The 24,349-nt window shown below is 39.8% G+C and overlaps 1 protein-coding gene across 2 annotated transcripts; it reads left to right on the plus strand.

Moving 5' to 3' along the window:
• Nucleotides 1-211: 211 nt before the first annotated feature.
• TBC1D31 (TBC1 domain family member 31) lies at nt 212-23,519 on the plus strand. Of its 2 annotated transcripts, XM_058023353.1 has the most exons (22): nt 212-288; nt 2,591-2,737; nt 3,269-3,384; nt 5,266-5,444; nt 7,742-7,893; nt 8,344-8,503; nt 8,748-8,948; nt 10,108-10,284; nt 11,097-11,176; nt 11,280-11,426; nt 11,700-11,833; nt 12,822-12,955; nt 13,531-13,710; nt 14,696-14,928; nt 15,513-15,662; nt 16,857-16,992; nt 19,600-19,737; nt 20,566-20,742; nt 21,152-21,302; nt 22,348-22,464; nt 22,608-22,637; nt 23,165-23,519. In XM_058023353.1, exons 1-22 carry the CDS (start codon nt 212-214, stop codon nt 23,356-23,358), a joined length of 3,210 nt encoding a protein of 1,069 aa, XP_057879336.1. In that variant the 3' UTR covers nt 23,359-23,519. The 2 variants fall into 2 exon arrangements, with proteins under 2 accessions (XP_057879336.1, XP_057879345.1); XM_058023362.1 differs by lacking the exon at nt 22,608-22,637.
• Nucleotides 23,520-24,349: the final 830 nt, after the last annotated feature.

A 24,349-nucleotide genomic window follows, 5' to 3' on the forward strand; every position in this document is an offset into this window, starting at 1 on the left:
CATGAGCAAAACTACAACTCCCAGCAGCCCACGAGGACGCAGTTGAAGCTGTTCCATTCCCCGATATCTGGGGGGGGGACACGCTCGCCACCCTTCCGGCTCCTCCTCATTGGTGAAGCGGGAGCGGGCTGTACCACGCGAACGGCGTCCCCCGGCGCGGAGCGTGGGCGGAGCCCTGAGGGCAGCGCGGGAGCGGCGGCGCCGGGCGGGGATGGAGCGCTGCGATCTGGGCGAGCGGCGGCGCGGGCCCATCTGGAGCCGCAGGGCGGGGGCGGCCGCACCGCGGGGGTAACGGGGCCGGGCCGGGGGTGGCGGCTGCCCGAGAGGAGCGGGCGGACGGGGCGGGGCCGGCCCGGGCCCACCTGAGCCTCTGCAGGGTGGTTGAAGGGGCAGCCCGGGGATAGCCGTTCAGATTACGAAAGGAGCGCGTTCCCCTCGGGTCACAGACTCGCTGCGGTTGGAAGGGGCCTCTGGAGATCATCCGGTCCAAGCCCTGCCACGGCACGGCCACCTAGAGCAGGGTCCGGGTGGGCTTGGAATGTCTCCGGAGAGGGACACTCCACCACCTCCCGGGCAGCCTGTTTGGTGCCTTGCCATCCTCAACGTGAGGTTCTTCCTCCTGCTGAGGTGAAACTTTGGTGTTTTGGTTTAAGGCCGTTGCTCCTCTCCTGTCGCTGGGCAGCACCGAGAAGAGTCCGGCACGGATGCTCTTGGCACCCGCCCTTGAGATACTCACAGATATTAATGGGATGCGCTCCTGAAGGCGGAGCCGGTCCCCAAGGAGGCGCTGACAACCCCGCGCTCAGGCTGCTCAGCTCGGCCGGGCGCTTACCCTGGTTTAGGTGTATTGAATAAAATGCCACGGAGAAATTCTAGGAGATTAATCGCAGTGTGGTGTGCTGTGTAAATACTGCCTGGTCTGAGCTGAAGAGCAGCAGCACAAACGCTGCTTTGGAGGCCTTTGTCCTGGGGGACTCTGGAGGCTGCCCCGTGAGCTCCCGACTCTGTTCTCCTGGCTTAGTTCAGTTGCAGGGAAACTTCTGAAAGGCAGAGAGTGACGTTGGAAAGGTCCGGGGTGGGGGCTGTAGCTGCAGTGATAGGTACTTGTGTTTCAGGGTGGTTTTAGAAGCAGAAGTCGTACTTCATTTGTTAGGGCCTTGAATGTCATAATCCCACACAAACATCACTAGATTTCAATTACACTTTAAAATATTTTATCTTTCTAATTTCATTTTTATGGCCCTTTTATTGAAGAAAAGAATGGGCTTAATAGTGAGGTGCAATTAGTTTTATTTCTAGTCTGCACCATAGCTGTATCTGTTCACTGAGAGTTTGTGACAAACCCCCCAGCCCCATGAAGGTGCTGGGTAGCATATTCCGTGTCTCAGAGCTATCAGCATCTCATATAACTATGGTCAGAGCATTCTGCAAGTGCTCTGCAGTCTTTAATCAGCCTGCCAGTATCTGGCACAGTTTTGGTGTTTAGCTTGGCTGTGAATTCACATCCTAGTGATAATACAAAATTATTGGCTTGTTAGGCAATAAATCCAGGAATAGCAGATCTTCCAAATCTCAATGTCCTGCTTCCTGGAAAACCCTTCCTCTTACAGCTTATTCTGCACATTTCTGCATCTAGCTCTGTTTTATGTGGGCAGCACCGTACAAGGATAGAAGTGGAAAATTGCAAACTTTTGTTCTACAATAGCTCAGATGAATAGTAATAAATAAGGCTTTCTTCATAGAATCATAGAATGGTTTGGAGTGGAAAGAGGCCTCAAAGATCACCTAGTTCCAACTCCCCAGACACCTTCCACTGGGCCAGGCTGCTCAGGGCACCATCCAGCCTGGCCTTGAGCACTTCCAGGGATGGAGCATCCAGAACTTCTCTAGGGAGCCTGGTTGTCTCACCACCCTCACTGTAAAGAATTTTTTCCCAGTGTCTAATGTAAACCTACCCTCTTTCAGTTTGAAGCAATTCATCCTTGTCCTGTCATTCCAGGCCTTTGTAAAAAGTCTCTGTCCACCTTTCTTGTAGGCTCCTTTCAGGTGCTGGAAGGCCACAATTAGGTCACATCAGAGCCTTCTCTTTTCCAAGCTTAACAATCCCAATACTTTTGAAGACTGTGAAAAGAAGTGATATTAAAACTGATTTTCCCCACATCTAAACAGACTGGTTTCTTACAGTAATGCACAGTTTCTCAGTTCTCTAGAATGTTTCTTTGCAGTGGTAATGATGAGCCAGGTTCCTTGCTCAGTGTTGAATTGGGCTTTCAGATACATCAGTAGATATTAGTGTTATTCATTATTAATGGAGATCAGGTAACCAGGAACCACACAAAGGGATTGTGAATGGTGAATTTCCCCCTTCTGCTTTACATGCCTCCTACCCACCTTCCAACCCAGTGAATTACTGCCTTTGTAGTGTATTTTTATATTAGAAATACATGGGTTTCATGGGAGATTTTTCATAGAACATGCAAAATCAGAATTGGAAAATCATAAGATAGAAACATTTTAATCCTATGTCTTAGAGATATAAATGTTAATAAAATGATTCTAAGCATGGTTGTTTTGCTGGCTTTCTTCACAGAGTTATGGTGAACATAACCCACAGTGTCCAAGGGTACCATTCCAAGACAATACATTTTCTGAATGTGGCTTTTGACAGTTCTGGGGATTCCCTCCTCGCTGGAGACCGCCAGGGGAATATCTATGTTTTTGACTTGAATGGGAACAGGTAAGAATATTTCTATTTCTATCAAGACTTTTTAATTGTCTGAGACATCTGTAGCATTCAGGGGTGTGGAACTTGCCTGGACAGGATCCCACAGGTCAGGTTTTAACTAGATAGTTTTAAATAGGTAATCATTTGCTCAGGGCTAAAAGTTCAACCCAGTGTCTCATGTAGGCTCCCTAAATGTTATTTCATTAGTTTAGCTGCTCAAAAAATCAGAGGCTTGCAACTGTAAAAAGAACAACAATGCCATAGAACTTAAGGGTACCACCAGAAGTTACTGTTGGGTCAGTACAGATCAGTGAGTGACCACAAATTACAGTAGACTAGACCTAGTGTTTTCATTTGCAGAAATACATCAACCAGTCTTTCAGCATTTTACGACTGAGTTTGGATATTATTTCCTTACTCCCTTCTTCTGAGTTTATTTTTTTCTCTCTGTGTAATGTATTGAAACCAATTAAATTATTACTTCACTTGACATTAAATGAACCAAAGCTTCCTAACACAATGAGAATGTGTATTTTTAAATAGGTTCAACCTTGTTCAGAGAACAATGCAGGCTTGCACTGCTTTGGCATTTAATCTTCGCAGAAAGACAGAGTTCCTCGTGGCTTTGGCAGATTATTCTGTTAAGTGCTTTGATACAGGTAAGGAGAGATTTCAAGGCTTAAATTTTATCTGTAATGGCATGAAAACTTACATAATTTTAGTTTTAAGCTTACATTTTTCAATAATTTGTTTTATGCAAATTATACTATGTATTTCATGCCATCTGTCTGAAAAGAAAAGTTTGGGCCTGTGTTGGTTGTAGTCCTTGGGTAAATGAACCTAAATGAACCCTTTGCTTTGCCAAAGTTCTTTATTCTCACTGAGTCACACAGGCATTTGTTTAACTGAAGTCCACCACAGGATTGTAGTTAGGTATGTTACCTTTTTTTTAAGCAGTTTTTAATATGTTTACTTAGAATGAGGTACTGTATTAAAATAAAGCCAAAGCCAGTTGACAGTATGTTAGTTTGCAACTGAACAAATTCTTGATTATATTTACAGTAAAATATTTGAACAAAGTTTTAGACAATGTACAAACATTTAGACAATGTACACTAAAAGAAATGTCAATACTTTTGAGTATTCAAGTAATTCTATATCCTTATTGAAAAGCAGTATTAAAAATTAACATTACAGCTGTGTGTCTCTGTCTTGATTAGAAGTTAAATGGTGAAGGGCAGTGACAATTCATTCTTCATAAATTATTCTTTACCTACCAGAAAATGCATTGTAATGTCTCCATTATATCCAATTATTATCTGAATTTAAATATTTTTTAAAAGCTGTTGGAATCACTCATCTACAGTTTTAGGGCTTGAGATTATCTGTGAAGATTTTAATGTAGCACAATGTTCCTCAAAACAGAGGAAGAGTCAGAGTTAAGGTCTGAAATCCCCTGCACTCTTTCTTATCTTTTCAACAACAACAAGACCAAACTTAGATGTTTGGATGCACTTAGAAAAATCTTTATTACTCCAGAGAGTACTGCATGTTCATGTGGTGCTGTTTCCAGATACCAAGTCATACTGAAGAGTGTTCTAAAATATGAAAGGTACTCACCCAAACCGGTGCAGTTCCTTAGGGTAGTAGACACTTCTTAGCTGTTGGGCTCCATCCCCTTCTTTAGAGGACACTCTCTAATCCCGTGTCGCCTCTCAGGTGATGACAGCTTTAGGCACTCCATTGTTTGTAAGCACAGCAGAAAGTTTGACTGTTGGTCTTTATGAGCTGCTTTATGGCCATTTCCTATCTTTGATGCCACAGCAGTAGCTGGAACCACTCCATGGGCTGCCAGGCAAACCACCCAGTGTAAACAGTGTAATTGCCACCAGTGCAGTTTGGTTGCTGAGGGAAGATTAGTGGTCATGCAGTCACAAGTGGGAGACATTGTAGTCAGAGGAGCCATTTCTTTAGAATGCAGTGCACAGCATAAAAATGTTTAAGGTTCTGAAAGAATTAATGAGCTGTTGCTTTCTGACTCTGCCGTTCTGTAGTCATAGCCTGTTTCATTAAACCTTTTTTCTTTGCACCTGTAAATAGTTGTGTAATCATTCACACATTCTGTCCACAAGTAAAAACAAGTGCAGAATTCTCACTAGAACATTCAGTATCAGCTTCTGTGGGTGTTCACATCAGATATTCTGTGACGCCTGCTGAACTTAACTGATCACATTGTTCATGGCTTTTTAAGATTGATTTTTAGGCTAAATGAATCAAGTCTGTGCAAGTTGGCTTTCTGTGCAGAACTGAGCATAATTTGTAAAATGTTATTTAGAGATGAGGAGAAGGTTGTGCCGCTAAAGTATAATACCTATATGAAGACTGATATCTTTGTTTCTTGTGTGTTGGGCTGTGATGGTAAATGGTTATGTACTAGTTATGGTTAAAAGTTTCTCACAGCATAGTGTTGACAATAAAGACTAAAGTAGTAGTTGTTTCACTTTGAATGGCTTTCATATCTTTTTCATCAACTTCTGCAGGAACCCAGGAGCTAGTTAGTTGGATGAGAGGCCATGAATCTTCTGTGTCTTCCATCTCTGTCCATGGCTCAGGCAAGTATGCCATCACCACTTCCACTGACACAGCTCAACTGTGGGACCTGGACACCTTCCAAAGGATAAGGAAGCTGAATGTTCGTCAGTCTGTGGGCATACAAAAGGTGAGTAAAGAGCAACTGCTAAAGGTGAACAAGCACACCACAGTAGGTACAACATCACATATTAAAATCACATTACTTGTAAATAGTCTTCAAAATACAGGTTAATATTTTTTATCATATTTGGGCATCTCATCTTAACATTCTTCCCATCACATCACCCAGATCATTGAAATAATGACTCAGTAGTTGCAAAGATCTCCTGGGAACTTTTAAGGAACTTCCATCTTTAGAGATACTCAAAACTTGCTTGGACATGACCTTGACTCACCCAATTTAACTTGGAATTTGGAACCATCTTCTAGGTTGACCTTGCATCAGCCTAGGGTGGGCTCAGAGGACCTGTGTAGATTGATCGCATCCTGAATGGTAGTAGGATTTAGGGGTGTTGTAAAAAAAACAGTTTTGGTGTCATAATGGTAACTTCAAACAGTCACCACCACCTGCCTCATTCAGCTTCGTATTCCAAAGCTCTTCTGTCTGTGCAGGCAAAGCTCTGAATGTGGGAACAAATGATGCTGCAAAGGAACTCAGCAAAAAGAAATCACTGCTTCTCAACCTGGTCGTTCCTTTGGTTCTGTTTGCTGCACAGACACACTGGAACAGCATGGGATGAGAAGGATGACATGTTTGTGTCAGGGAGTGGTTTAAGTAGGTCTCCCTTAGCATTACACTGTTTTAAACAGGTCTGCCTGCGCCACCAAATGTCACACTTTGGTCTAGGTACTGCAGAAAGTCCTGACCCAGTGCCTGAGCATGGCTTGCACACGTGCTGCCCTGCAGTGAATAGTCTGACAAACACCACTTCAAACCAAGCCTCTCGTCAGGCTGGCCACTAAAAAGCCATGCTGCTTTTGCAGAGAACCAGGCTATTCATTTGTGTGTCCTCACCCACTTCTGGGTCAGGCAGAAATTCTGTCAGCTTAAAATAGTCACCTAGCAATTACTGGGAAAGATCATCCATCAATTTTTGTTTGTTTGTTTTATTAAAACTGTTGTGTAGCACATGTTGCTAAAATAATTATAACGTCTTTCCTCCAAAGATGGATGCATTTCTCTAGTGAAGATTTTTCTAGTGCTCAGTATCTTTCTTTCTTTGTGTAGGCTATGTGTAGGGAGTTCTTATTGCTAAGTGGCTCTTGGAATTTGGTAGGATGAGGATGTTGCAGTATGGAAACAACTTTTAAAGCCAAACAGTAGAGATTATGATTGAATTAATAGATCACATTTGGGAATCAGGAGCCTGCTCTGTGTGGTGCTACCATTTCTTACAGGACATTATGCAAATGATCTAGATTTCATTTTCCTGTCTTTAGAATAATGGTATTTATTCTCATTCCACAGTCTAAGACATACAGGTCTTAGACTGTGCTTTACTGAAGTTCAGATTTATTATTGGACTGCAGGCCCGACACTCAGTATGCAAAGCTGGATTCTTCTTGCTCTCTGAGCCACTGTAGCAGTGTCACTCATCTTGTGTGCTTTTTGGTGCCTCTTGAGCCCAGTTGCACTCCAACATACACCTTCTGTTAGGTTGGCATGGGGCAAAACTAATTTAAAAATATAAAGACTGAGGTGCAGAGTGAACAGACAGCAGGTGAGACAGATGAGAATACAACACATCTACAATGATCATTTCCAAAGCGTCACTGTTTATTCAACAGCTGCTTGTGACCATCCTGTGGTATTTTTCTATGGCAAAGCAGAAAATTACCAACTATTTGGTACTCCAGTTTACCAAAATTCATTTGCTCTCAATTCTTTGTCTGGTCTTCCTCAGGGACCCTGAAGGAGGACAGATAGCTCAGTCTGTCTGAAGCTAAATTACTCTGGTAGCTGAGATGACTCTTTTCCCCACAGGTTACTTTTGCTCACTGTCAAGTGACTCATTTGTTTCAGTTACTAAGATGAAATCCAGCCCACATATCCATATTTCCAGATTTTCAAGGCCCCAAGAGATCATTCAGACCAAAATTTTGAACTTTGTAGCACTGACTTAATCTCAGCCAGTGATGTCCCCAACGTTTATATTGCGTCCTTGCTGCACTCATTGGGAACAATAAAGTTTAACAGTCATAAAAACAAGACAGATAAAATTTAACAGTTATTTCAGTGAGTTAAACTGGCTTAGCAAAGGGTACAACACATTTTAAACAGCGCAAGGAGAGCAACCCTACTCTTCTCTAGGCTGTTACAGTAATAGCCACACCTGCCATGTTTTATTTTGCCATGCACTTTGGTAATTTAAAATGTACTTCCTTGACAACATCCCATTTTTTTTCTTTTCCATATTCTTCCAGGTTTTTTTTCTTCCATTGAGTAACACCATTCTCAGCTGTTTCAAAGATAATTCTGTTTTTGCATGGGAATTCGATACTCTTCACTGTAAATACCAGTTGTCACCTCCTGTAGAAGGTTCTGTATTATTTTATAAGGTGTTTGCTGTTACCAGGTAAATTGCTATTTTAAACATTCTAAAGGCAGACTATAAAAAATATGGTTTTAAGCAGATTCTCTTTCTTTATTTGTAATACTTTGTGGAAGTATTGATCTATCTACTGTGATAAGCTTTTGAACTCTGCTGTGACTGATACTTTCAGCAAAGATCAGTAGCAGTTTTTATTATAGTCCCATAACAGTTGAAATAAATTAGGCTGATTTTTAATGATCACTAAAATAAGGTTTAAATTTTATTTTATAATATCCTTTAAGGATAATATCCTATCCTTTACTAAAGCAAATTTTATTTTAGGAGCTACTTTGTTCTTTCAGGAGAGTATCACAGGAATAATGGCCAACTCAAAAGTGATTTGAGAGCATAGAACCGACTGAACAATCTCTCTTTTTAGCTAACACCAATTTAAATTATAGTGTGCTGATGGAAGCTTTCCCTGTGATGCAGGGATGGTCGGACTTTGGTAGCTGGTGGGAAATCAAATCATCTTCACTTATGGTGTTTGGAATTAAAGCAGTTGATAAAAATAATCCAGATGCCGGAGAAGGTGCGAGCCGTCCGTCACCTGGAATTCCTCCCTGACAGTTTTGATGGGGGCTCCAATCAGGTCAGTTTTTTCATAAAGCTTAAGACAGGAGTGTTTGGGTAGTGGGTTAACACCTGTCCTTGGAGGGCTTTTGGGGGGCTCCAGGAATTTAGGGGTATATGATACAAAAGGAAAGTTATTGTGCTGAATCTTTGCTCAGCTGCTCCTTTAACTTAATGAAATGTCATTGCTGAATTGGGTATTCCAGGTATTCCACTTTGTTTTATATTGGCAGTATTAATGGATGAATCCTTTTAACTTGTAGGTCCTTGGAGTGTTAAGTCAAGATAATATTATGAGATTTATCAATATAGAAACATCCCAAATTCTTTTTGACATTGGGAGTCCTGAAGAGGGAATTAGTACAGCTGTGATTAGTCCAAATGGACGGTATATTGCTTCAGTAATGGAAAATGGGAGCCTTAACTTATACAGTGTCCAAGCTTTGACTCAAGAAGGAAATAAGGTAGAGTATTTTACATTTCTTAAAACAGTAGTAAGTCCTCTTAAAGATGATCTTTGTCTGCATAAGCAGACTGCATCAGCAGTAGTTTGCAGAGGTGCCTATTTAGCAATACAAATAAAGAAAAAGTGATTTGTACAGTTTCCTTCATAGTTCCTCCAGCCTGTCAGGTAACTTGGTGTTTTTAAGGTATAGTGTTGGAAGGGGGAGATGGTATTTCTTTCTATAGCAATTTGTGTGCATCAATTTCTTTTTGTAATGGTGTTTTGGAGGAGATGGAAACAGAATAATTGGGCCTCTTCTGTTCCATTTCCTACAGGAAATACTTTGCAGCTAATGCTCTCTTAAACTGTGGGCACAAATGGTGTTTTTGTTACTGTGATTTTATTATTCTTACTGTGTTATTGGATACCAGCACCCATCATTCATGGCACAATGATACACTCCTAATCCTCCCTAAATAACAAACATTCTAAATACCAGTTCTTATTTTATTACATTAATTTATTAATGGGAGTCAGGTTTCTAAATACAGAATTCCATGTATCTTTAATCACCGTGTCTTTGATGTAAACAGTAAGCAGCTGTGGATAATGATGGAGCTGGAGCTGAGGAAGGATGTGTAAAGATGTCACAGCATTCCATTTGCACTTTTGCTGACAATTTGACATGAACTGGCATATCCACTTTGTCACTTGCTTTCACAATCTCCAGCATTGAATTAATTAATACCTGCCTGACACTGCAGACTAATTAAAGTTTGTAAAGGTGTTCTGTATTCTTTTAACTGGTGCTATAGAAATGCAAAATATTTTAATGACATTGAGAAACACACTAAAGTAAATAACCTTAACAGTGCATGATACACATCTATAGTATCCCAATTATATTTTTACTGTTTGCTAAGCAAGGGAATAATATGATGTTTGAGTTAGCTTGGAAGCTACATAAACCTTCCCATAGTTAGAGCAATTTTATTTGTGGACGTCCTTTTCCAGGAGTACACAATCTATATCTGTTTGTTTATAGTATAAATGTGGTTCTAGTCTTCTGTTTATGGCCATCATACTCAAAAATGTAGCATATAAAATAAACAACAAATTATATTTCTGTGTAATCTGTCTTACAAGATTTTAACCAAGCTATTTTCACTTAATACTAGCCTCCACCATTCACGTTCAAAGTTGTAGAAGATGGGCCCAAGTACACATCAGAGGCAAATAAACTGATCACAAAAGTGACTTCAGAAAGGTCAAAGGGGCCATGGAAATCCAAACAAAGCAAAATTCAAAGCAGATTGCTGAAACTGCAAGCAAATACATCACTTGAAAATAAAGAGGTAGGAAGAAATTGCAAATATTTTGTCCTTCAGTCTGCAGTGTTTATTTTTCATTGCCATTTGCTTTAAAAAATAAATTCAGGCACTGAAGCACTTGGGTATTTGAGCAGAGCAGAGATTAAGGAAATTTTAGTACCATTTTCTCTCTCTATTTAGCCCATACTCCTACAGTATGTGACACAGCCACAGCTGCCTCCAGTCTGGGGTACCTCTGCAGTTGTTCAAGCAACTTGTGACACATTTGGTATTTGCTAGATCTGATCTGCTTCCAAGCAGAAAGCCAACTGGCACATCTAAAATGTCTGCCTAGAATCCATTTCCTTTTTTTCTTAATTATTTAGAAGATGAATTACTGTTACATTTATTCCCCTCTGTCATCACAGTGCCATTTTTTCTCTCTGTCTTTACCTTGTGCCTTTTTTGTGTGTATATATACATTATATATATATTCCTGTTTATGTGTCACCATATCATTTATTTCTTATGTTAGTAATGATCTATTTCTTATGTTAGAATTCTTTATGGTTTGCTATATGCATCATTTATTTGTACACAGTTCAGCCAGTTTGGGTCTGATCTGCTTCTGACTGAAATCAATGGCAGCTGTTCTCTGAGTTCAGGAGACAATAAATGATGATGGAATTACCTTTTTGTTGTTGTTCAAGTTCCTGGGACTATGTAGCAGACAGCAATACATGTTTGATTTTTTCTTTGACATTATGTGATAAACTTCAATATTTTGCCACTCTCATTGATTAAAGTGCAAAGAAAGAGAAAATGGTTACATTTACTGTTGATCTCCTGTTTTGTAGAATGAATTACCAGGTGGATTAAACAAGAAACGTCTGCAGGCCTTACTGAAAGGATTTGGAGAATATCCAGCTAAGTACAGGTGTTTTTTATGTGCATGTTCATGCTTGCACAAAATAAAATTGCTTGTGTTTACTGGCCTGTGAAAAAGAATTTCCTTGACTAAGGCTGCATTTTAATTGCAGGATGTTTGTTTGGCGTTCCTTATTGCAACTTCCTGAAAACCACTTGGCATTCAGTAGCCTGATAGATAGGGGAATCCACAGTGCATTTGTAAATATTCAGAAAGAGTATCCTATCAAAAGTGGGAAACTGCTGAGAGTTCTACAGAGGTAAAATATGTATTTGTATTTATTTAAAATAGTACTGATTCTTATTTTCAGTCACCTGAAATGTATCCAGTAGCTGGAAACAGCTGTAAGAAAATTTCTAAAATTACATAGTAGTGCCCTCATGCAGTTTTGTTTTGGTAACTCCTACAATCCTGCATCTGTCTTGAAGTTCACAATTTTTCTATGTTGTGGTTGTAAAATACATGCTATATTTTTATTTGGTTTTGATCAATGTTTCCTACACAACATTTTTTTGTTTGCCTCTGTGTACAGGACCTTGTCAGCTCTAGCTCACTGGTCTGCTATCTTTGCTGAGATACCTTACATGCCTTTGCTAGCATTCCCATTTGTAAAATTATTCCAGAACAACCAGCTGATCTGCTTTGAGGTTGTTGCTACAGTAGTAGGTAAGCAATGATTTTAAAAACTCAGATATGCTTCAACATGTGTAAGCTTTCCAAAGCAAAAGAGCTTTTCCTGCTGAAATGAATAAGTTATTTCCTTATTTATAGGTCACCATGGTGTTACCAGGAATTAATATGGAGCTTAAAACAAAAACCTCAAAATATGAGACTTCCTTTTGCAGTGTTTCTAGCAAAAAGTTAGCAGTTTTAACAGTGTTTGTAAAGTCTAATTGAAATGTATCTAGCATTTGCAAACTCATATGTATCTAGTGTAATTATATCATAATAATTAAGTCTCTGAGACATGGGAAAAGTAGTCACAGCCACCCAGCCTACCTGTCACCTGCTCCCAGCCAACAGGGAATGATCTCTTTCAAGGTTTGAATGATCTCTCAACTAAACTCTGTTTAGTTGTCTTCAGCATCACATTTGTCTGAACACTGGCTGTGGCAGTCTTCTGGAGAAACATTCTAAATTAAAGTGCTTTACACTTAAATTAGTTGTTGCAGCTGCTGCTAAATCTACAGAAGATATGTGCTGCCAAGCATACATACCCACTTTGCAACCACATGCTGTTGGTGAATAAGTATCCAAGTTTACAGAAATTATTCTTAGTATGTTAAAAATTACTTGATCCAGGCTGTAGTTTTGTGAGACAGAAACACTGATTTAAGTATTCCCATCTGCCTCCCATGCCTTAGTCCCACAGCTCACAGATTTTTTTTCACTTTGTATTTGAGCCAGATCAGTTCTTCAGTCTGGTACACTGTGTACTGACACAAAACCCATGCCAGTGCAGCTGGAGGAGCAGTGTACTGTGGGAATGGTTTAGGAACACTCAGAAAGAGAAGAGATGGGAGTATCTTAAATAGGTTTTGCTGCTTGAAACATCTCCTTAAATGCATCAGCTTGGTTACCCAACTTCAAAGTTGTCATGAGTCTTTTGCTCTGGATTACAGTGGATTGTGTTCAGCTTCTTGTTCTCTTTCAGTTAATTTTTGCCAACATTGGTTCGAGTACTTTCCCAATCCTCCAATTAATGTCCTTGGTATGATGGAAAATGTTTTGGCACATCATGACAAAGAACTGCTTCAGCATTTAATAAAATACAATGTGACTTCACAGGTAATAGTCTGGACAGCTTTTGTATGCAAAAATATACTGCAGTGAATAATAGTGCACTGTTCTTTTATTTCAATGAATTTCTAGTTTGGGGGAGTTTTCATTAAATAGCAGTGAATTATGTAGGAGTGTAAAGAATACATCATTGATTTCCTGTTGTTTTTCCTTGTCCATGATCATATGTATGCTACTTTAGTTCCTTAGAAGTTCTTTGCTTTCAGGTCCACATTGCTGAAAAATCTACTCATCAAATTATAAATGTACCTTTTTTTAACATGGACATAAGTGTGATGAATTAATTTTCTAATCCCTGTTTATCATTAGGGATGATTTTAGCTTCACAAATCTAAACAGAACATTCAGACATCCAGTGAAATAAGAAATGTATTTGTAATCACCCCAGATTACTTTGAATGTTTAGAGTAGGTGGTGAAACTTATCTAGAAATGTTCTGTTATTTCCTTTTTCATAAATTAGTACACTCTTGGTATAAGGCAAGAAAAATCACATTGTTTCTTTAAAAGGAATGGTAAAATTGTACTAATGGATTATTTTGTCAATTTTCCCAAATAATTCAGGTTTATGCTTGGCCTCTCCTAGAAACACTATTATCTGAGGTTCTAACAAGAGAAGAATGGCTGAAAGCCTTTGACAATATTTTCTCCAACCATCCTTCATACTTTCTAATGATTGTCATTGCCTATGTTATATGTTCCAGAGCTTCCTTGCTCCACTGTAATCAAGCAGCAGATTTTGAGGTAAACATTTTCATATTTAAGTTAATCATGTGGAAAAGATGTATAAAACATTGTATCTGTTGTTAGGTTACAAGGAGATCCATTTCCAAATTAATATCTGGTACTTGACAAATACACAATAAATGAGTAAAACACTGAGCAGTTTCCTGCAGTTTCATGCAAGGAGAACTTTAAAAGCTTTCATAAGCTTTCTAATGTCCCTAAAGCCTATTTTTTAAATTTCAATAGTTCATCAAGCACAAAATAATTCTGTCTCTTTTTGGAGGATCTAGTATGGACTTCTGCCTCTGGAGACAATACACAATAATTCTGTAATGTTGTATCATTATCCTCTTGTCAGATTTTCAAAATTAGTCAGTATTATTGGATGTTCTCTGAAGTTAAATTAAAATGTTTCCTTATGTTTAATGTTCCATGGGAAGAGTATTCTTTTTCTTATGAAAAATCTGTGTAGGCAAACACAGGGTTTCACCTCTAGAATGTGCTTATGAGCAGTCAATTTGACTGACACCAAGCAGGTAACATTATTGCTATGTTCAATAATGACCATTTAGAGATTTTCTTGGTAGATAAGATCTTTGACAGGAAGAATAGTCCTGCAAGAGGAGAAACTTCTGAGCTTCATGGCTGAACACTGAAAGTCAAGGCAGGTTTATCCAGTGGTAGGAGTCACTGTTGGACACTCTAAATTGACACCCAGCTTCCCAAATCCCTTACACAGCTGCCATTTGAGGAGAAGGAAAAGAACCACATCATCCTTTCCCACCTTGAAGAAGTTTGGCTCAAGTCACTTGAGCTGGTGATGTTTTATGAATTGGTAGGGAAAACTTTAAAAACTTTTAAAATTAACTGTTGAAATATATATCTTGCTATTTTTCATGATAATTCCCAGATATGTGTATTAAAAATAAATATATATTTGTGTAAAAATACATAAAAGTGCATAATCTTGTGTAGAATGTAAATGGCAGCATGTTTCTTACAGTTTTTCTTTCATCACCGTAACAACGTGGACATTGATGTTGTGATTAAGGAAGCCTATCATCTTATGGAGGCTACACCTCTGGATATCCATCCCCAGCAAATGCTTGATGACTTCACACCACTTACAAAAGGACAGTACCCTGTGTTTAATAAATATCCCATGTTCATTGTGAATTATCAAGCTCAGAAATGGGAGAAGATCAGACAAGATGAAATTGAATACTTGAAAGAGAGGTATTAACGAGAAATTGAAGACAGTCTGAGTCAGTCTCTTTGTATGTTATAATGTGTAGTCTTGAGAAGAGAAAGAAGAAAACTCAGGGAAAGGACTTGAAATAGCTGCTAAAGGTTGAGAGTTACTTAGTTTGACATGTTTTTATATTAAATCATTAGTCTTATCTTAAATAAAAATGTCTGCTAATTAGCAGAAGATATTGGGCTACAAATCACTGAACTTGGAAGCTCATAGCCAGAGCCTAAACCTCTGTTGACTTTGTGGGGCCCAGGTTTTGAAGGGCCAGGAGTTCTTAGCTTGCTTTTGAAATCAGTGGGTACCATGATGCCAAGGCACCCTTAGAAACCAGGTTTTGTTAAGAATGTGAGGGAGAGAGTACCTGCACTCATCTGTAATGCCCTGTTGTCTCTAACAGTGTGGTAGCTCTTCCTCATGTACCTTGTCACTATGAAGGGGATGCCAGATTCTTTCATGTCATCTCATTTCAGCAGCTCTTTGCTAGTGCTGTCAGCAATTTCAAAGTAATCAAGTGATTTCTTGATATTTGGTTTGAATGATTAACATGTGACTTCCTTCCATGTAGACAGTTAGCACATGAATCAGAAGCCAAAGCACAGGAACAGAAAGCAGAAGATGAAGCCTGGTATCAAAGGCAGAAATTACTTCAAGAAGCTGAAGAACAGAGACAAAAAATCCTACTGGAAGAAGAGAAGTTGGCAGAACAGAGGCAGAGGTATTAGAATATAGGAAGCATTAGGGGTCTGGCTACTGTAGCCTGCTATTACATTTTTAACCATGAGTAAAGGAGAAATAACCACTAATTTGTACAAATTGTAATGTGGGATAACTGTGGTCTGGTGGGTCATATTTTGGTTAGGAATTAAGTGATCTGGGTTGTATTACTACCTCACCTCTTACTCCCTGGAGGGAATACAGCAGATTAGAGGTCAAGTCACTTCATATTCTTGTCTCAGCTCCCAGCCATTTTTCTGGTTCCTTCAGATTGGGAAGTCTCTTAAACAGTCAGTTGCTGTGTGTCTGCGCAGTGAGACTTCAGACTTGCATTGTGGGCACACCCACACTGCAGATACAAAAGTCACTTACAGGATCAGTGACTGTGCACAGTCTTGGACTTCTAGTGGATCTAGACAAACAACTGCTTTGTGTATCAGTTTATAAGCAAAGAGTTGTGATGGTAATGAAGCTGAACTGTAAGTCTGTACCTTTTGCAGTTGTGAAGGTTTAAGAGAATTTCAACATCTCTGTAATTTCTTAGATGAACTACAGGTAATCATGGAATCATTTAAGTTGGAAATTACCTTTAAGATCATCAAGTCTAACAGTTAACCCAGCACTGCCAGGTTCACCACTAAACCATGTCCCTAACCACCACATTTTTGAGCACATTCCCTAAATCTCTGTAACCCAGAGAGTTGGATTGTTTTTTTTTTTTCTCTTTTAAGAGAACAGCAAGACTTTATTTACAAATTAATCCTTGAGTTTCTGGTTTTGTTTCTTGAAAGAGTTTGATATTTACCAAATAAACTTTTTTGGGACTAATTTTGTGCAGGAAGAGATACCAGGACACTGGCAGTTATTCTAAGGAGTAGTTTCCTGTTTTGGACCCTTACAACATTAAACTAGTACTTATTAAAGTGGAGCAGAAACAGGGCACAGGACTATAAAGCTTAATTTAAGATATTGCCATTAGAAGATGTGTGTCTGTGAATTTCATTTTGTCTCATAAATGAAAACTGGACATTTTACAGGAAAGAAAGCAGCCGTCCTAAGCTTTGTTAAGCTGGAGATGAGCTCATAGTAATTAATGGCTAACTGCATTGTGTGTTTGTGCTCTTTGGTACTGACCTTTTATGTATACAGTATTATTTCTGTTATTTGTTTATTTCTGTTTATTTTGGCCTTGAAGGCTTGCTGTGGTGAAAAGAGAACTGAAAGTAAAGGAACTGCAACTTTTAGATGGTTCAAGAAGGCGTTTTCTGAACTACCACCAAGATCAGCTTCAAATGGAACTGAAATGTCTCGATGATGAAATTGCAAGAAAGGTTGAGTATTGCTCAGTAGGGAAAATAAACAAGGAAAAAGGGCATAACTAAAATTTTAGTTGATATACTGTGATCTGTGAGCCCAGAGGTATATTTAGCATGAGGCAGACTGCTTCAAGTGGTAAATGCATTATTTATCAGTTAGTGGCAGTGTTGAAAAATGTAATGAGCTCCTTAAAGGACTAGTGAATTCTCAGCTGTCTGTGGGCTGTATGTCCAGATTGCAAATTAACTCTGCCATTGATTGAGAGGCTCCACAGTGGCCTCTGGCCAGGCCTGGCTCTGCCTCCCAATCACTAACCCAGGCACCATGGCATGCAGTTGTGCCATGGGAATGGTGCTGAGAATGGAAGGGTTTGCAGCTCATGGGCACTTTCTGAGCCTTTGCAGGGCCATTCCTGGTGTCTCAGTAACACACTTCACAAAGCACAGTGCAGCTGGGGGGCTGTTTCTGCAGTCAGGGCCCTGTAACACTCCTCAGCTCCAGCTCAGCTCAGGTTCTGCCAGGTGCAAAGCAGCCCCTTCCCCTTCTGCCCACTGTCCTCCAGAGCATTCTGGCTTCAGGGACTCCTTCCTCGATTCAGAGCTGCCTGTGGCAGGTTTTCAACATTAGTTCAAGACTGGTATTTCCCTAACATAGCTTGGCTGGATGCAAAACTCTTCTGTGCCTCTTCTCCACCTTGCCCTGTGCTTTTGTTATGCAGTATTTTCCATTCTCCATATGACAGAAAACTAACCAGAACTTAGGAGCATGGGGTTTGGACATTCTTTTTGATAATGTTTTTTTAAAGCAAAAGAACAAGGCATCTATGAGACAGCAGGTAACAAATGCTGTCCAAGATACAGAACCTGAATCACAGAAGCAGCTTTTTGAACAGGTACTTATTGGGGAACTGTCCAACATACAAATATTAAATGGTTGTTCATTTGAAGTTCTTGGATTTGATTGTGTTCATGCAACCATACCTTCTGAGGAGAAATGGGGGTGTGGTATTTTTCTCCTTTCTCTTTAATGATTTTTTTAGAGTAAATCCTCTGTTGATAATAGCATTAACACAATTCACTGTTGTCTTGGGGAGTTTTGGGTAAAAACAGTTATATCCTCCCCATTTCATTCTTTTCCTCTGCTGAGGTATCATTTGCTTGCTGCTGGGTTTAGTTATGGGCTCAGCTGCTTGAGGGAAGTGAGGAGCATGAAAATAAGAAATAAGTGTATAACAATGTGTTCCTCATCCAGAAACTCCCACCTTTTCATCTGTGATATCCAGACATATCTGCATTTTCTGGAGAGAACAGTATAGCAGATTGATGTAGGTGATGAAAAAATGTCTAGTTGCCAATAACATCATTAAGCAAAAAGGAGTGGATGGTTCATCAGGAATGTGCAGTTCCTTTCTGAAATGACTGATTTATTCAGAAATATGGCTATTCAGTAATAAATGGCTTTAATCAGTAATTCTGTTTAAAGTTAAATTTTAATTAATTATTATAAATAATTATTATAAATTGCTGCAAAGCAAGGATGCCAATGCAAGGCTTTAGAAATGTTCATTTTGATTAAAAATACTCAGTTAAGTGTTTAGAAATCAAAGCTACATGTACCCATCTTGAGTATGTGCAGATCCAACAGAATAAAGGAGAAGTAGACATCCAGCTCTCTGCCCTCATTTTGAAACATGTCAGTTTATCTTTGGTTTTTTTAAAGCTTTTGGTCATAAACTTGTTATAATCCATACTGAGCACGACTGGGCTAAATTTCTGTTAGCATTTATTTATTTATTCAATGCACAGCCAACTGTATTGTGGCTACGTAACACAAACCAGGCTAAGCTCATTTGTATTCATGTAAAGTCAGCTCTCTAAGGAACTAATTCTGCAGTGATCATCCTCTCCAGGCTAGAAAGGTAGCAATTATTTAACTAGCTGAGGATCTCTGTTTGCCCACAAGAGTCTGTGCAGACAGGCTTTCCCTGCACTGTCTCCCTGCTGTCAGCAAGGGTCCCTGCTCCAGCTCCAAAGGATGTTGACTTTGCCTCAGCTGCTCAGTAGATTCTTACAGGCCTGGGAAGGAGTTTTAACTTTTGCAGAAAATTGTGTAGATGTGCCCTGGTGAATGTGAAGAAAAGGTGGTAAGCTGAAATGCTGTTTCTAGGTCTGCTGTTGTTTGTACTACTTTGGAAATCATCTCTGCATTCAGGCTGCAGATGTGTTTATTACAAACCCCAGTGCCATGAAACACACTTTATAGTTATGAAACACTTTGGGGTTTTGGCTAAAATTTGCCATAAATTGCAGAATATTTTCATTATGAATCTAGTTCATTTAGGTTGGAATTCTGCTTTTATTCACCACAGTAATCTGGAGAATGGAATTACATCCCTTGTCATGACTCAGGCCACTGTTATGACTCATGCTTCATCTCGTTCCAAGTGGATAAAACAGCAGGGTCTATGACTTTCTTGGACAGTTATGAAATGTAGGAGGATGAGATGTGTGGATATATTCAAATACTAGTTTAATGAAATTTTAATAAATGTTAAAGAGATGGAATTACCAATGTGAGCTAGTAGCTTAGCAACAATAATTTTTGTTTTATGTGCTTGGCAGCATCTAATCAAAGACCAAGAGGCAGTTACAAAGGAAATGAAAGAGGTGGAGGCCCATCGGAGAAGGGTGGATCTGGAAGATCAACGTGTTCAGAGATTGATAGAAATGGATAAAGAAGAAATACAGAAAGCTCGGACAGTAAGATGATTGGATCTTAACGTGTTCTGGGGAGTCGATATGCTAACTTATACAAGTAGTACTGGTTAATAGTATTTTGACTGTAATGAATTAGTTCAAGTCCATAAGGAATATTTTCTAAAGAAATCTAATTTCTAGATACCTATATTAATAGATTAAGATTCTATGTTTAAAGTTTAGAGATTTCCAAAAAACTGAAGTGTCCAAACATCTGTATAATATTGAAATTCTCTGGACCTGCCAGAAATATTAGCTTTTATTTTTTTACTTCTCAAAACTTAGAAAGCATGTAAGACTCAAAAGTGCTTTTCAAAACAAGTCATCCTCCTGATAAGGAACATGTTTTGTTTGTAACCATAACAAAATAAAAGAAAGCCTCAAAGGAGATTTCAGTTGGTAGTACTTGGCAGGAAATTCAGCTGTAGAAGCTGTCTTCTAGATCACAGTAATGAATGTGTGTAGCTTGACATTAGGAATTGCTCAGATTTTCAAGCTCAGAACTTGTAACTGCACAGTTGGAGAAATAGTTGCAGCTATCCCACTGCCCATATGCTTGGCATCTGCATTTGTGTATTGTCTAGAAATAAACATATGGGTCTGAATTTTTGTAAACAGCATTTGATTTTTGGAAGCAGATGGATGTGGGTGAAAGTATTGGCATTCAGGTATCAATCTTATGTCAGCTGCACCTGTTAGTGCAGCTAGTGGCTCTAGCAGGGACACATGACAGGGATCCTGGAGACCACCTCAGTTTGTCCTGCCTGCTCTGTAGGTAGGGCTGTGCACTTGGAATAGACTGAATTTCTGGTAAGAAAGGTGTTTTATTAGGTGGCTGAAGAAAATGTAGCCAGAGGTGAGCAGAAGTACACTGACAGTGACTGGAGACCCAGGTGGGATGAGCAGGACCAGGAGGAGTGCTACAGAGAGATTGCCAAGCTCCTGCATGACAACAGGGTGAGAGAAGCTGAACTGCTCAAGGCCATGAGGGAGGCAGAAGAAAAAAAGGTATTTGCATAATTTCTTTTTCTAAGTGGGCCTGGCAAATATGTAACCCCCTATAAAAGGGAGTGCAGAAAGCTGATATGTATTAGAGAAACATTTTGTTGGAATTCTCCTTTTCTGTTTTGACTGGGAGTTTCTGGAAGCACAAGAGTGAATTGGTAAGGGTGGTTTAGCCTTAGGAAAGCATATTCCTATTTCTGTAAGTTCCTCTCATTTTTATTCTCTGACCCAAGACTTTTACCTTTCTCCAGATGTTTGAATGAGACATTTTTCAAAGTGAAACCTTCACACAGCTGACTGTCATATTTTGATTTTAGGATGATGTGTAATCTGTAATAATCCAGATGGTTCTATTTGTTGCTTTTTCCTTGCAACACATCTGTTGAAGACATTTAATATCTCTGTTGCACAGCAGGAAGATGTTGTACAGAATAAAGCCCAACTGGAGGAAGAGCAGAAGGTGGCTGCTGCTGCAGATGGGCACAGGAAGCAGTTCTCAGATGACAGAATGAATGATGAGTTAGAACTGGCTGAGAAGCTGCAGAGGGAAGATGGCTGTTTTGGTGAGCACGTAGATAACACAGTTCTGTGTGGATGTTGGCATGAAGCATTCAACGACTGAACACAAATGAACTGTCCAATATTGGGGATAAACTTAGGCATAATTCCTTTACTAAGCACTCCATAACTGCTTATTGGCAATATTCTTTCATGAAACAGATGTATCTATTTTCCAAGGCCAGACTTAGAAAGAAATCTCAGTTTGACACCTATCAAATGCAGCAATATAAATGGCATTTTTGGTCGGAGCACAGGTCTAGCTCATCTTAAAATAATTTTAAAATCGCATCCATTAGAAATTTTCTGTCAAATAATATTTTCCTATGACATACAGTATTATACCAAGAAGTGGTATAATACTCACATACAGTATTATAGCAATAATACTTGTGCTTTTTCTAAGTGTTTGTTAAAAAAAAACAAAAGTCCCCAACACATTTATGTGCTTCCTGAATTGATCAGTACATCCTTCTCAAGTGCTGCATTTGTGTGTTTTTGCAGGTATTTCTCCTACCCCCCACCATGCTACCAAGGCTTACATAAAATTAGTGATTAATATTAGGGTTAGGTGATTAGTATTGCTTTGGGCAAACTTTTTCAGCCTTTGTCCTTATTTACTTAATGTCTTAGTATGAAGTATTTTGGAACTGTGCATAATTAAATAGGGTGGCTCCTAAAACTACAAGCATGAGTAGCCATATTCCATATGATCTTAGTGGCCTGTTTGTCAGAAGATTAATTATATAGGAAGAAACAGCACATGTAATTTCTTAAAGAGCTGTAATTTCTTGAAGGGAATTTTAAGAAATTAATGAAATTACAGAGCTGTAATTCCTTAAAATGAAATGCTGTGATGCATAGCTTTGACCCGAAGAGTAGAAGCATTGACCTGTAATTCTGAGCAAATTGTACTTACCATTAACTGGAGTGGGTGATTGTTCTACCTTTGCTTCCTGGAGAAAAACTGTTTTACCTCCAGCTAGAAAAATTCACTAAAAACTTCAGTAATTTTAATTTACAAAGAACCCTTCTTTCCATTTCCCACAGAGAGACTGCATGATTTAAAGGCCAGGTGTACAGAGAGAGGGGTGGAAGTCCAGCAGGTGCCAGGGTCTGGAAACATCTCTCCCAGTGATCTGTCTACATTAGCATCATCACTACACAGTAAGTGTTTAAGTTAGGAGTGTTTTTCACATTTGGTTTCAGAGCACTGCTGGAACACCCAGCTATGTGATTGAGCCATTAGCTGTGTAGGTGTTTAGTGGATAGTAAAACCAGTTTATTGTTGTCTTCTCTTTCACCTGCAGAAAATGTCTTTGCTCCCAGGGATGGCGTAGGTAAGAAGTGCCTGAAGTGTGTCACGTTATGAGAGTGGTCCTAGTAAACCTCAGCCTAATTTAGTTGCATTCTGACCTGATCATCTTGCCAATGCTTTTCCTGTCTTCATAGCTGTTTATGATTTGAGAATGTTGAGAGGCTGTAGAGCTGTCTTTCATCAAAATCTGACTGGGAGTTATAGTCAAGAATAAGTCTAATTTCTTCTGGTCTGTCTCTGTCCTAGTTACTCTGGGACAGAGACAGGCAGTGAAAGCAGTTTCAGTTCCAATGCACCTTACGTACAAAGGTCTGCAGGCAATGGGAACCTCTGGACCTGCTGTGGCCCCCATTAGCATCTGACCTGGTAGCCAACAGAGGCACTGCTCTCACAGAACTTGCTCTCACCAGTCTGAGGGCTGCCTCACATCCAGGGGTACTGAAAGCCAGCATTTCTCTGCCAGACATGACTGTTTTGCAGCAGGTGTTTGTGGTGCTTATGGAAAAGCAGCAGTTGCAGTGCTAAGTTTGTTGCCCTGTTTGTCCTCAGGCAGGAGCCGGGCCGAGCTGGCGCGCCGGGAGCGGGAGCTGATGGCCGAGGTGCGGCGCCTCAGACGCAGGATCGCCTCACGGGCCCGGGCCGGGCTCCCTGCAGCCCCCTCCCCACCACAGCCTGCTCGCCCTGAGGGGACTTGCACTGCACCTTCAGCTGCACCTTCAAATTATTCATCAGTGAAAAGCTAAATATGTATAGTGTGTATAGTGTGATTCAAGATGGATCATAGACTTATTAAAGGCTTTTGGAGATATTTTTATGTAAGAATAAAATCATAGCTAGAAAATATGTCTTTTGTTTGTAACCTTGTTGTTTTTACTTCTAAAATAAACTAATTTTTTACCATTAAGTTACTGAATGTGCAGTATTTGTATATTCCATTTTTTTTGGTGGCTGCCCTGACTTGAAGAAACAAACCACTGTTAAAATGTTGGTTTTGTCAGTGATGTGAAAGTGGATTCTACAAGTTGCAGCAGGGAAATCTGCAATCAGAGAAAAGAATCCTTTCCAGCGAGAGCCAAACACTGAAACCAAGGCCCAGAGTGGATGTGGAGCACCTGCTGCTGGAGATGCATGTAGTTGTTACACATATTAGCAAGTTCATTCCATGAGAAAGAAAGGGATAGAGGATCTAAACAAATACCTTGTTTTTCGTAGTGCTTGTGGTACTGATGGCTTTTGACCCAAGTCAAGAACATTATGTGGTGTTACAGTAAAAGGGAATAGGGCAAAGTAAATTAGGGTGAATCATCCATAATTGCTACACACCATGCTGATACAGGGGTAGACTTGGCCCTGTAAAAATATGAGGACTGGGATCTTAATTTGTTCTGCTTCCCCTGGGGTTTTGCTGATGCTCTTTGGGGCATCAGTATGGGAGCAGAATGCTCCTGCTGGCCCTAGGGCTGAGGCACTGGGCAGACCCAGGATGATACCCCTGACCTGCAGCTTTTTGTCACCTGGGGCGGGGAACAGCCTCTCTGCTGCTCGTTAAATTACATGAAAACCTAAAAGCACAAAGCTCTACCTGGTTTTCCTTGCCTTAACATCCTCTGCATCTGGAAGTAGAAAGAGTCACATTAGCAGCATCCAGGATCCATAGAAGAGTGTGGAGAAGAGGCATCATTCCTTTTCAAAGGGAGAAAAATGCAACAAGCCAGGATCATCTCGGAGGCAGAG

This window comes from Melospiza georgiana, chromosome 1 (genome assembly GCF_028018845.1).
Source record: "Melospiza georgiana isolate bMelGeo1 chromosome 1, bMelGeo1.pri, whole genome shotgun sequence".
Classification (NCBI taxonomy): Eukaryota; Metazoa; Chordata; class Aves; order Passeriformes; family Passerellidae; genus Melospiza; species Melospiza georgiana.